Source organism: Mobula birostris, chromosome 7 (assembly GCF_030028105.1).
Source record: "Mobula birostris isolate sMobBir1 chromosome 7, sMobBir1.hap1, whole genome shotgun sequence".
Taxonomy (NCBI): domain Eukaryota; kingdom Metazoa; phylum Chordata; class Chondrichthyes; order Myliobatiformes; family Myliobatidae; genus Mobula; species Mobula birostris.
Window position 1 is genome coordinate 55,918,945 of NC_092376.1, and position 14,033 is coordinate 55,932,977.

Genomic DNA, 14,033 nt, shown 5'->3' on the forward strand with positions numbered 1-14,033 from the left:
ATAACGGTGCAAATACAAAGAACGATATTAAAGCTACCAAATTATAGCCACAAGGATAGGGTAAGATGAATTGCTTTTTTTCCTCAAAAAAAGAGTAAACATGACCTAAGTAAGATCTTAACCATTTAAAACACCGAGAAGAGCTTCCATTCATAGGAAGCTTGAAATTAGACGTCATCCATACAAGATAACCATCTAGAAAACTGACGGTGAATTCAGAAGAAAACGCTTTTATACCCAGATCATGGTGAGAAATGAGAGTATAATAGAGGCAAATAATAAAGATGCTATTAATGAAAGCTCATTAAATGTAAGGGAGATATGTACAATGAGAAAAAGGGTGCAGGAACTGTAAAACCAGGGGGGAAAAATTGGAAAAATAACAAATCATTTCACTGGTAGTAGCCTGCTCATGTGTACAAGGTGGTAATTAGAGGAATAAATTGTGAGAACACTGGAAGTCTTAATAGGGCTAATGGGAATGAATAGATGCATGAATTATTTTACTGAAAAGCTGACACAGCACGATGGGCTGAGTGACCCCCTAAGCAGAATCATAACATCCTATAACCATGGACTATGCTGTATAATTGTTATTTGTAAAAACAATTTAATGATTCACATTCAACAGAATAAGTCTGTGCAACCTAATATAGGTTCTTTAGTAGATAAATTACACGTCCTTGAGGTCTTGTATCTGATTCATGTTTGGTTGGCAAGTAGATAGTGGAATATTACTTCACATTCGCCAGAAGTTAACGTGTAGAAAAATTTTTTTATCAAGTTAAAGTCTCATCTCTGTTATTATCATCGTATTTCCATGAAAGAGAAAGCAACAAAAATGTGCTCAGTACAAAAGGGAACCAGTAAGCCGACTAAACATCTAAGTAGTCATAAAATAGACAATCAGCATTGTGCTACAAATGAAATATTACATTTAACTCCACAGTACACCCATTGGTTTGAATACTGCCAAAATACTTCTGGGACAGGATCATTGAAACTTGACCAAACTGATAGGATCAAAAATAGCTTCTTTCAACATTCCTCACCCAACTAAATTTGTCAAATTAGAGTTAACTACCAATAATTAAGCATGTCAAATTTTCACTTCATTTGTCCTTTTACCAGAAAGGATTTGATTCTTGCAAAAGGGATTGGGATTAAAAAGAAAAGTTACTTTAAATGTTGGATGTGGAACTAAGGAATTAGAGACAGATCAAGTTCAAGCTTAATTGTTATTGTCCAGTATACGTTTTTTTGGTGTGTGCATGCATCCATGCGTGTGCGATGCTGGCGGGACGATGAAAGGCGCAGAGCGAGAGAGGGACTGTGTGGTGCGCCACTCCTCACACAGATATTTCGCAGTATTTTTCCCTTTACTTTATGAGGTTGAGTTGTGATCTCGACACTCAACCCGGCACGGATGGAAAGCGTACTTGGGAGCCAGACCCGACTGGGTTCGAACCCGGGAACCTCCGCTCCCGGGTCCGGTGCTGATGTCACTGCGCCACCAGCCGGGCCCGTCATTCCAGTATACAAGAATACCTATGAATACAACCAAACGAAACAACATTCATCCGAAGCCGAGGTGTAAAACACAGTACCAACAATCACACATAGCACAGATAAGATTGCAAGCACATATAAAATTTCACTAAAAAAATTTAACAAAAAAATATATTCTAAGACCCTGATTCCATGATTGTTGCAGTAGCCTGCAGTTGAAAACAATACAGCTTGCCTTCTGCCGAGTGAACACTGGTGGTGGGCAACACTGACTTTAGCTTGGATGCTGCACCATACCACCTTTGGTGGAGAACACCAATTCTGACACCTCTCTCCTGGGTGGCTGTAACAGGCGACACTGCGGCTTGAGGCCTAGTCCTCTCCAATGACAGAGGCCATGAAGCTCTCCTGCTGTCTGCCAATAAATCAGTCAATTGCACTTGCAGGATTTCACATTAACAATGTTCAATGCGATCACAAGAAAATGACAAAGATGATCACTTGCTGTTAAGACTGCACACTGTCTTTGTGCACTGACTCCTTCAATGCCTCTCTGATGCAGGCAGCAGCATAATCTGGATCAAGTCCAGCTCCTTCACTTTCATTGCCAATGAGCAACTTGCTAATGGGGTAGACCCACAGGACTTTAAGTTCTTAATGTCCAGCAGGATCTTGTCATAAAAATGATGTTCAAAAAGAATGTACAGTTAAGATGTCAATTTGATTTTGTTTCCTCAGTGCCTGGAACTGATCACCTTCCTGTAAGCTTTGAAAAGCAGAGTGGGCTCAGAGTGGTCTGACTGGCTCACTCCTGCTCATATTTCTTACGTCTTATTTTTTCCCCACATTGAAAACCATTAAATCAACAAATATTAATTAAACAAATTGGTGTGAATAATTTTCTAGAATTACACATTTCTGGTATTACAAGTACCATAAGAAAAACTTTAATACAATTTTGCTTCTACATTGAATGCTCTTTCAAAAAGTACATTGTACATACACTATTGTACAGCAAACTGTTAGTCAACTTACAATTTAAAATGGGACATTAATAGTTTCAATAGTTAACATTGCAGTTTAAATATTTAATGGCTTTTACCAATTGTAAAGCTCTATAAAAAAATCATAAATAGACAGGCAAAACATCAGATGATTAGATACAAATGAATCTGATGGACTGAAAAATTGAACATTTACATTTTTCAAGGCAAATAAATTTAAATGTCAATTAGTATAAAATTAATTATTCACACAACTCCACATAATTATTTAAGACAGATGTCCATTTAAGAGTCAAAAATATAATTTATAACTTAAAGTACCGATTATTCAAACAAAATGTATTTTCCACCCAAAATGTTAAGTTTTTAATTCACCTAAATAAACTGTTATCTACTAGTTTTATTTAGGGTGTTAAAACATGCTTGATATTTTATGTATTGTTAGTTTAAATGCGATCAATTATTCCTACCACAGTTATCAGCATTCTTAACTTTAAGATTGTTAAGAAAGAAATAGAGTCATAGAGTACTACAGCACAGAAACACGACCTTCATCCCATCTAGTCTGCGCTGAACTATTATTCTGCCTAGTCCCATCGACCCACACCCGGACGAAAGCCCTCCACACTGTTCGCATCCTTGTACCTATCCACATTTCTTATAAGTGTTACAATTGGACCCACCACTTTTGCTAGCAGCTCATTCTACACTCGCACCACCCTCTGACTGAAGATCCCTCTCAGGCTCCCCTTAAGTATTTCACCTTTTACCCTTACCTATGACCTCTAGTTCTAGTCTCACCCAACCTTGGTAGAAAAGGCCTGCCTGTATTTATCCTATCGATACCCCTTATAATTTTGTATACCTCTATCAAATCTCCCTTCATTCTCCGAATGAAATAGAGCCGCTGTTGTGCTTTCTTTGTAACTGCACACCTTCTCTGTTGGGATCTCCATATACTGCTTAAAGCAACTGTCCTGAACACATTTGACAAACTCTATCCCATCCAGCACTTTTACGGTATGGGAGTCCCAGTCAGTATGTGGAATGTTAAAATCACCTACTATCACAGCCTTGTGTTTCTTGCAAATGTCTGCAAATTTGCTCCTTAAAATCCTGCTGACTATTGGGTGTTCTATAACATAATCCCATTAACCTTATCATTCTTTCTCATTCCTCAGTTCCACGTAGCCTCAGTAGATGAGTCCTCCAGTCTGTCCAGTCTCAGCAATGCTATACCGTTTTTCCTGTCTAGTTAAGCCACCCTACCCCGTTTAATACCTTCCCCTCGATCATGTGCAAAACAATGCAACACCAGAACATCGAGCTGCCAGTCCTGCAACCAAGCCTCACTAATGGCTATAAAATCGTAATTCCACATGCTGATCCATCTCTAAGCTCATCTGCCTTACCTAGAATGCTCCCTGCGCTGAAACAGATGCAACTCAGAACATTAGTGCCCCTATGCTCAACCTTTTGATTCCTCTCTTGTATGTGGACATAACATCTAACTTTCCCCACAACCACTCCACTATCTGTCCTGGCACTCTGGTTCCCACACCACTTGCAACTCTAGTTTAACTCCTCCCCCCCCACCCCGCCAGAGTGGAACTAGCAAACCTTCCCTCAAGGATATTGGTCCCCTTGCAGTTCAGGTGCAAACCATCCTGCTTATATAAGTCCCATCTACCCTGGAAGAGAACCCAATGATCCAAAAATTTGAAGAACTTACTCTTGCACTAACTCCTTAGCCATGTATCAAAGTGTATTATCTTCCAAAATCTATCTTCACTAGCAAGTGGCAGGGGTAGCAATCCTGAGGTCACTACCCTGAAATTTCTGTTCCTTTAACTTAGCATCAAACTTCCTGAACTCAATTTGCAGGATTTTGTCACCCTTCCTGCCTACATCATTGGTACAACACAGACCATGCCTACATCACTGGTACAACATGGACCATGACCTACATCACTGGTACAACATGGACCATGACCTACATCATTGGTACAACATGGACCATGACTTACATCATTGGTACAACATGGACCATGACCTACATCATTGGTACAACATGGACCATGACCACATCATTGGTACAACATGGACCATGACCTACATCATTGGTACAACATGGACCATGACCACATCATTGGTACAACATGGACCATGACCTATGGCTGCTCCCCCTCCCCGCCCCTTTAAGAATGCCAAGGACACAATCCGACATTCTCCTGACCTTGGCATCTTGGATCCAAGAATCCTGTTCTCATCCACGGAACCTTATGTCTGTTCTCCTAACAAATTAATCCCTTATCACTAGTACTCACCTCTTCTAACCACTTCCCTTTTGAGTCACAGAGCTAGATTCAGTGTCAGAAACCTGACTGTTGTAGTTTTCTCCTGCTAGGTCATTCCCACCCAATAGTATCCAAAGTAGTATACTTGTTAGGGAATGGCCACAAGGGTACTCTGCACCGCTTATTGCATTTCCATTTCCATCTCCTGACACTCACCCTGTAACTTTTATCTATCACCTCCTCGTTCTCCAAGATGAGGGAAGGCTATTCAGCTGCAATACCAGTTCCCTAAAAGGCATGTCCAATTCCTTAACACGGTCTGTAAGGAGCTACAGCCAGATACATTACTTGCAGTTGAAACGATCAGAAGTCTAGAGGTCTCCCAGATCTCCCTAATCTTACATGAAGTACATACTGCTGACCCGGGATCCATTCTCATTATTTTAGCTAAGCACTAATAAAGAAAGAAAGAGAAACTTGACGAAAACCTCAGTCCTGCCTCTGCCTCTTTTCACTGGAACCTCTTGAGTCAAAGCCTCATCTTCCCACTCTAATGTTGGCCCACTTCAACAATGGCTACTCAGATTAAACCTCACTTCTTTTTATTGGACCTTGCTGTGTCTAATAACCTAAACAACCTCAAACTCCGCAGAAAGTCCTGACAGACCCTACTCTCTTTTTAAATTTGGTGCTAAACTCCGCAGACAATGGCTTCCATGATCTTACACTAAATTTATATAGGATATTTCCCAACCTCCGTAATTCTTTATCTATCACCTCCTCATTCTCCCAGATGAGTGAAGGACTTTACAAGAAATGCAATATCTTAAGTATAATCACAGTTTTAAAAACCATGGCAGTGATTTTATACTGAGTTAATTCCTAAAGACAACAATATAGTAAAACAATATAAGCTGGTTAATTACGGTATAAATACTATACTTCTCACTCTTCTTCAAAATAGTGCGCGAATCTTTTCCATACAGTTAAGTAGACAGTGTAGTACATCAGTTTATTGGATTGTCATTTAAAATTGCTCTCCAGGTCACATTTATTCTTGCAATTTGTAACTTACATTGGTTTGGTATCCTGAAAGAAGAGACCTTTTGCCCTCAATTTATCTTCATACATTTGGATATTTAGGAATTGTTCATAAGTATCCTGGAAAAGATTAGATGAACTTTTTTTAATGAATTGCTGAGATTACATTCCTATAAAAAGGTGACATTGTATTTTGGGGACTTACCATCAGGAAAAAAAAGTAAAGCTATTATACAGCAAGACATGCTCATCAGCAAATAGAAATGGAGGGAGTGGCATCAATTCTGACATGGGTTTAATACTGGTATTTGTTTATTGTCTTATTCACCGAGGTTTGCATACCATCTTGGCAGATCATGCCTTACACAAGTACATTGTGGCAGCAAGAAGAAAACAATGCAGAATACATGCTGCAGCTACAGAGGAAGTTCAGTGTGGCTGAGCAAGTTAAGTGCATGGGCTGCAATAAGGTAGATTTGGAAATCAATAATACATATTTAGCTTATGAAAGCACCATTCACAAGTCCGATAACATCAGGATAATAGCTGCCTTTGAGTCTGGTGGCACATGCTTTCAAGCTTTTGATTCTTCTGCTTGATGGGAAACAGGAGACAGAATGACCAGGTAGGTGAGGACTTTGATAAAAGTAGCCTATATTCCGGACCCTGGGCAGTAGGGAGTGTAAACTAAGTCAATGTTTGCATAATGGATTGGGTCATGATCATAATTCCCCGCAATTTCTTGCAGTCTGGGCAAAGCAGTTGCCATACCAAGCTGCATTCAACTGGATAGGATGCTTGCTATGGTACATCGATAAAACTGTTAAAGAGTTTACAGGGACAGGCTAATTTCTTTAGTCTCCTGAGGAAGTACTGGCAATGGTGTCCTCTCTTGGCAGTAGATTCAACAGGGCTGGACCAGAAAAAATTGTTTACCATATTTACACCTGGGAACTTGATTGAAAGCATGTGCCACCAGACTCAAGCGTATCTTTTATCCTGTTGCTATCAGACTCTTGGATGGTGCTATCATATGCTAAATATTTCCACAATGATCTTGTCCCACTTTATTTGATATCCTGAAATACAACACCCGACATTATCCAAATTTAAAGCCATTTGCCAATACTTAGCCCACCCACCAAGCTAGTCCTGATTCTCTGGTAAATTTTGATAATCTTCAATATCTATGAAACCACCTACAGTGCCTTGGAAAAGTATTCAGCCCTCAACTCTTTGCTCACATAAATATAACAAGGGATTTTGATAAGTTAAATAAGAATTTTTTTCTGTGAATCACATGTTCCTTTTTTCACAATAGACCTAAATAAAAGGGAAAACTCTAAGGCATTAAAAACTAAATATTCAAAAACTGAAATGTCAGCAGTTCAAAAGTATTAATCTGTCTTTGCTCAGAACTTAGTTAAACCCCCTCTTGGAGCTGTTACAGCCAGTAGCCTTTTTGGATAAGTTTCTATTAACTTTGCACAAAGTGATGGAGCAAGTTCGTCTTTCCTCTTTGCAACATTTCTCAAGTTGTGCCGGGTTAGTTGGGGAGTGATCTTGACAGTTTGCCCGAGATGCTCGATTGGGTTAAGACCAGGACTCTGACTGGACCACTCAAGGACATCAGTTTTGAAGCCACTCCATGGTTGCTCTGGCAGTGTGGTTGAGTGATTGCCCTGCTGAAAGATGGACCTCCTCCCCAGTTTAAGTTACTGCCAGAGGCTTGGTTTTTACCCTGGATATTTCTGTATCAGCAGCATTCACCTTCCCATCAATCCTGACCAGATAGCCAGTCCTTGCTGCTGAAAAGCATTCCCATAGCATGATGCTATCAACATCACAGTTTACAGTAGAGATGGTGTTCCCTGGCTGATGGGCAGTAATGAGGCCAAAAAGTCATCCACATCTTTCTCTCAAGACCTTCTTCCACGTATTTACAATATTGCAAAGTCTTTACAGGCAAGGATATGCTTTTTTTTAAACCATTTTCTGCAAGGCCTTACAGACTGTGGAACCATGAACTTCATTTCCAGTTGTAGCCACTGACTTCTGCAGCTCACACAGAGCTACCGTTGAATGTTATGGTAGCCTCTCATACAAGTGCCCTTCTTCTCTGGCGACTAAGTTTAGAAGGGCAGCTGAATTAAGCAGTGTGGCTGCAGTTTCATATTTTTTCCGCTTTTTCACGATGGACAGTACTGAGCCGCAAGGTACTACGTTCAATGTTTTTGAAATGGTCTTGTACCCTTCCACAGATTTGTACCTCTCTATTATCATTTCACTAACTTGCCTTGAATGCTCTTTTGTCTTCATTTTGGTTTGGTCTGTTGAAAATCTACCATACTGTTGGTCCTTACAGATAGAGGAGGTACTTATTCAAGCGATCCTCCAGTTTTCTACATCAACATATCAGGTGAGTTGGTAAGGTAATATACAGTAATATACCTGAGGAAAGTTAGTATAATAATTGTAATGGGGATGAATACTGTTTCAGCCTCACAATTTTGATTTTTAATTTTTAATAAATTGTTGACAGGTTTTCAAATTTTTCTTTTGATTTGACATGATGCACAATGTTTTGCAGATTAGCTCAAAAGAAATCCTACCTCAATATGTTTTAATTTCGAAAATGAGACAGTTATACTGAATATAGTTGTGGGGGCTGAATACTTTTCCAAGGCACCGTTTTTTAGTATAACCCACAAATAAACACTACAAACCTACTGGTTTTACATATAATGAAGGCAGATAGTTTTGTACTGTACTGCTTATGTCAACTTATTTCCTGATATCACATGGAAAAAAAATGAATTGGCCAAAGACCAGATTAGAAAATACTGGGGTTTAAGGAAAAGGCCAAGATGAATTTGGGACTTCTAGCTGAATATGGCTGCATAAGCCTCAGCAAAGTCTTTTCATGATCATTGTAAACAATAGGTTAACAAAATTCAGAAATAAAGACATTTTGTGCATTGTGAAATAAAGTTACAGCAATGATGAGGTTTATAGGGTAAACAGATGGCAGAATTATTAAGCTTAAGGCTCAGGTAGTAATCGCATCATCTAATCCTGAGAATGAGGGAAAATACAGGTACCAAAGCTGTCAGATCAGGAGGAAGTCACAAGGTATATATTTTGTAGGTTACTTGGTAGATGAAGTAACATTATAGTGACATCCTTGTGAATCAATAAACATTTTCACTTCGGAAGCAAACCTTATGCTGGGGATCTGAAAGACACTATTGTGGCAAACTTCAAAAAAGATGTCCAATTGCAGTAATTATACAGAGGGGTCTTCCTGCTTACTGCCACAGGGAAAGTCATTACAAGGATACCTCTCAACTGCCTCCTCCTAGTGGAGGAAGAGCTTTTCCCTGAATTGCAAAGTGGATTCTATCCATAAAGGAGTATAATCCTCAATTATTAAAAGAGCATCCTATAATCAGACATTATGTGTATAAAATATATTAAAACTATTGGTGATTAATTAGTGATAGTTCTTTCAAAATCAGAATAATAATGAGGAGGGATTGAATGTATAATTCGAAGAAAAGCACTTCAATTAATGTAACTCAATTCTCTTCAAATACATTTGGTTTCAAACATTCCATTTTACACAGAGTACATCAGTTCAAAATTTTTTTTTAAATGAAAAAGTTCACAGAAATCTGAGAAAACAGATAATCTAGGACACTGTTTGAAAGTTTAAATGATGATTGAATGGAAAGTTAAGCATCATTTTCCAGATATGCACCGTGTTCTGCCCATCCATGCGAGGAGCTGACAGCACCACATTTCAGCTACATCATCCTCTCCGACAGCTAAAATGTGGTCTTGCATCCTCTTCAGAGAAAATTTGTGTCTGCACTATGAAGCATTGTACATTATTTCTTGCCACTGCAGGGGTTCAAGTCCATATGGAACCTTCACAAATATTACCACAGATCAAACAGGCAGCATTTCAAGGCAGATTTGACATACCTATTTAAATGAACAGCAGGGGACCTTGAGCTGCCTCAGGCTGTAGAGGAATAAAACTCTGCAGAGAAGCCTTCATTGCAGTCCCATTACTCAGCAAAGGCACTTTCTGCATTTATCATTCATTTCATTTCAGCTAGGGCAATAAGCTCATTTGCCCAAGGTCAATGAAGAGTGAAAGGGTTTCAAGAAATTAATGTGCCTGACAAGCCAAGATTTTGTCTTGTAGCTCTCTTTGGAAACTACAGAAGACCCAAAGTGAATTCCTACTGTGCCTAAAGGTTCAAAACCTATGTTATAATACATCCTTCAGACAGATTTCTGTAAGATTTTGAATGTTAATATGTTAAATGGAATTTGACAGTCCTCATCCAACGTAATGCTGCAGATCTTTACCATCAATGAACTTCAACTAATTTCATTTATGTGCTTTCAGTTACTAACCCTTACAAAAACAGTTTAAAATAATTGGATATAATCATTAATGGCTAAGGTTTACTCAGCAGATTTTGGCTCCACAGGTTTGCACTCTATTTTTGCATGATAAAATTTTGAAGTAGCTCAAATTGCAAGTAATGTTAAAATCATAAAGCTAGTCAGGTGTTTAACACTTCAACCAAAAAGATTTTCTGTGGATATTTCCAATCATAGATTATAGTTAAAGTAACTATACAATGTACTGTACATTGAAAAATGGAATTGTAAAGAGCTGTCCAACATTTTCCTAATGTTTTGTTATCTTCATTTAAGAATGATCTGTAAAACAAACATTATTCTATGCTCCCATTTTCTTCTCCTGTACAACATTCACTAATCAAAAATAACAACATTTAATAGTCAATCCTTTACGCTTGTATAATAAATACTTTCCAAACAGATATTTTCCAAAGAGCATTTCAGGCATTCTATTGACCAATCATAAAATGGTTCTAACTAAATATGCAAATAAGATTTGGAAACAAATGCAAGGACAACGTAGAATAATACATTCCCGAATATCTTAGCTTGTAGAATATATATTTGTTGTCTACATATGTTAACTCATTGTTAGAGTGCTGATAGGAGGAGATATGAATCAATAGATGAGGTATTTCAAACGCAACATGAAAGCACACATCAGGCATAAGCAATATATTACACAAAAAGTAACTGGCTTTTGGAAGAGATACTAAAATAGGACAATGAGTATAGGTCAATTAGCTTATAAATATGTTTTTTTCTTCAGACTCCATATTCATATTGGGTGTATGCAAGAGCACAAAAAGGCAATGAAGCCATGACTAGGGAGGGAAGAAAAGAATAATATACTAAGAAAGGGATGATAAAGGGTCAAGGTAAAATATGTCTTTATATTATTGTTGGTGTTATAGGCATTAAAATCCAAGGAAGAAAAGAGTTACACGGCAAGTTGATGGTGTCTGTTTACAACTCTGTGATATGTATTAGTGATCACTGTTTCATAACTTCTTACAAAAGAGCCAAGAGATTCATGCCAATGTATTACATTAAACAACACTCAGTGAATTCTAAGGTGATTAATGAGATTGCACTAATGCTTTTGGACTCCAGAAGAAAACAGATGCTAATACTGGCAGATTCTTTCATTCATATTTTCAAAGGAAAATATTGCATCTGTTGGAAGATTTGGTGCAAAACTCAAGAGTAATAGTTAGTTTTGGTACTGAATCAGCATTTGTAATAATAGTGGGGTTGCTTCCCATATGCACAAGTGAACAATAAAGCATCAGATAGATGGGCAATTTAATTTCACCTATATCCTTCAATAGTTACAAAGAAAAATTACAGGTTATTTAGGTATGTTTTACTTTAATAATTACCTGCAACTTAGACAAACAGGGACTGGGAGGAGGTGGGAAGACAGACAGACATGGAGGGAGACCAAGCTAAGGGGGTGGGGAGGAAGAAAGAGAAAGAAAGACAGAGGGAGACAGAGACTTGAGGCACACACACACAGATGGGGAGGGGGAGGGGGTTAGAGGGGTAGGGGGAGGAGGAGAGAAACATAAAGGCAGAGGCAGAGAGAGACAGAGAAACAGTGAGGGAGAGACAGAGAGAGGGAGAGATAGAGAGACAGATAGAGTCAGGTGGTAGGGAGAGTGCTATATGTGAATGATCAGACTTCATTCAACATATTTTGTTATGTCACTGCTCTTAGGTGAAATAAACTGCCTCTTAAGTTTATTAAGTGCACATAAATAAACACATTGTCCATATTATTAACTCTTGCAAATCTGTATAGGGGAAGTATTGGTAAAGGAGACACAATTTAATGTTAAATACTATACAACAAGTGTATCAGCTGTAAATACACCAAAATTCATATATACTCACTGGCAAAATACTGCATTGCTACTGCTATGACAATCTACAAATGTAGATTTATTCCCCTCTAGAAAATACAGGTAAAAAAATTGCAATTTACTCTTCCAGTTTAAGCCAAAATACGAGTTTAATGAGGAAAGGGTTTGAAGATAGACCACACTGTTTTCACAAGGATAGAAAAGAAATTGATATTTTACACCTAGCTTGTGTAATTTTAGTGAATCCAGTGGCTCAGAAAGACAATTTGCCAGATATGTCAGTTTGCTGAATGGCTTAGCATTTGATTGCTTAGTTAATTGAGTAAATGTATAACGCAAGTCCCTTGACAGAAATACGGACATTGATAATGTCTGAAGAGTAGCAACAACAGAAGCAAACAAATTTTGCTTCTAATGTTCAAAGACAACTTATTAAGCTACTTTTCAAACACAGAATTGCAGCACACGATGATATTTGGTTTTTCAGCACTCAATTTTGCAAATAAAGAACAACATACTTAAAGTGAATTAAACATTGTACTTTGATACACAGTGATTTTTGGACAGATAAAACTATTTTTCCAAGTTTAGATGAACATTAAAGCATTAAAATAGAGAATGCTGTAGTAAAGCCAGGTAGTTAATGATATCCCAATGCAAGGCGTAAGAGTTTCAGTTCATATTGGCATGATGGTAATGATGCTGGCATTGGTACAGAGGTAGCGTTGGTGGATACAATGGAGTAGAAGGAGGAAACAGATCTGGGTTAAAAAGAATTTACAAGCAAGTACTTGAGACATATAAAATATGCTAAAGATTAAAATTATAATTTAGTAATATATCACAATAAGCATTAATATAGAGCAAATCAAACTTTATTCAGAAAAAAGTGGGACATGATTCAGGCCATGAGCAGCCAAGTTTTAAACAAAGTGAAACTGAAGGAAGAGAACTTTTGAATGGTCTGGATAAGCTTTGATGACAAAGTCAGTTTAAACTATTTCAAACATGGCCAGCTTGTACATGCATTTGATTGCAAAATTAATTTAGTTTTGCCAAAAGAAATTCAGTTCAAAAACTTAAATTTCACTTAAACTTTAAAGCCAATTTTTAATGTGTAGCAAGTTATTTAGTTTGTATCTGAATCATTTGAATACTTACGTGCATAAGTGAATAGTATGATTGCTTTCCTGTGTAAAACAGGAAGTTGAAAGGACGACCATCTTCTCCCCACTGGACAGCTGTAGAACATGGAAACAAAAATCACATTTTGATTTACTTGAGGTATAAATTTCGTACAATAAATTTGTATGTAGCTTTTTCAGCACTCGTGTGCACATAGTTGAATAAGCACCAAATGCAACTGTCAATTTTGCAAGCAGCACTTCAATAGGGAAAGAAATTGACGTAAACGCTGCTAACATTTGTTTAATGTTTTCAAATGAGCAAGTGAAAAACTAAATAAGGTACAGTACACTAATTCAGAAAATAATATTCTACTACCACAGCAAAATAAGTGGAGGAAAAATTACAAAATGATGGAAGCAATTAATAAAGTCAAATTGCATTTCCAAAGAATTGGTCAGACTATAATTCTGGTCAACACACAAAAAGAGTTATGGACCTGTGAAAAAAAAGTAAACCTAAACAAAACCTTTACTCACTCTTGGTTGATTTTAACAACAATTAATAAGGTAAGGTAATTTAACAGCCTCAATCTTGTCAATCTTAGCATTCATAGAAACCTGATCAATTTGCTGTCCTCCTCTGACCTGCACACAGGCAGAGGCTAAAGAGCAGGGCTCCGGAGATAAGGACAAAGAGGTGGTCATGAGAAGCCGAGGAGTGGCTATGGGATTACTTTGAGTTGGTGGATT

General features: G+C 37.8%; 1 protein-coding gene across 2 annotated transcripts in view; it reads right to left on the reverse strand.

Moving 5' to 3' along the window:
* Positions 1 to 14,033, reverse strand: part of mrps9 (mitochondrial ribosomal protein S9) — a 61,581-nt gene that overhangs the window by 16,809 nt on the left and 30,739 nt on the right. For both annotated transcript variants that reach the window (XM_072263219.1, XM_072263218.1), the window contains 2 exons: positions 13,318 to 13,397; positions 5,886 to 5,971 (listed from right to left, as the gene is read on the reverse strand). In XM_072263219.1, the coding sequence (XP_072119320.1) occupies positions 5,886 to 5,971; positions 13,318 to 13,397 (166 nt within the window). The remainder of the gene's footprint in view (positions 1 to 5,885; positions 5,972 to 13,317; positions 13,398 to 14,033) is intronic.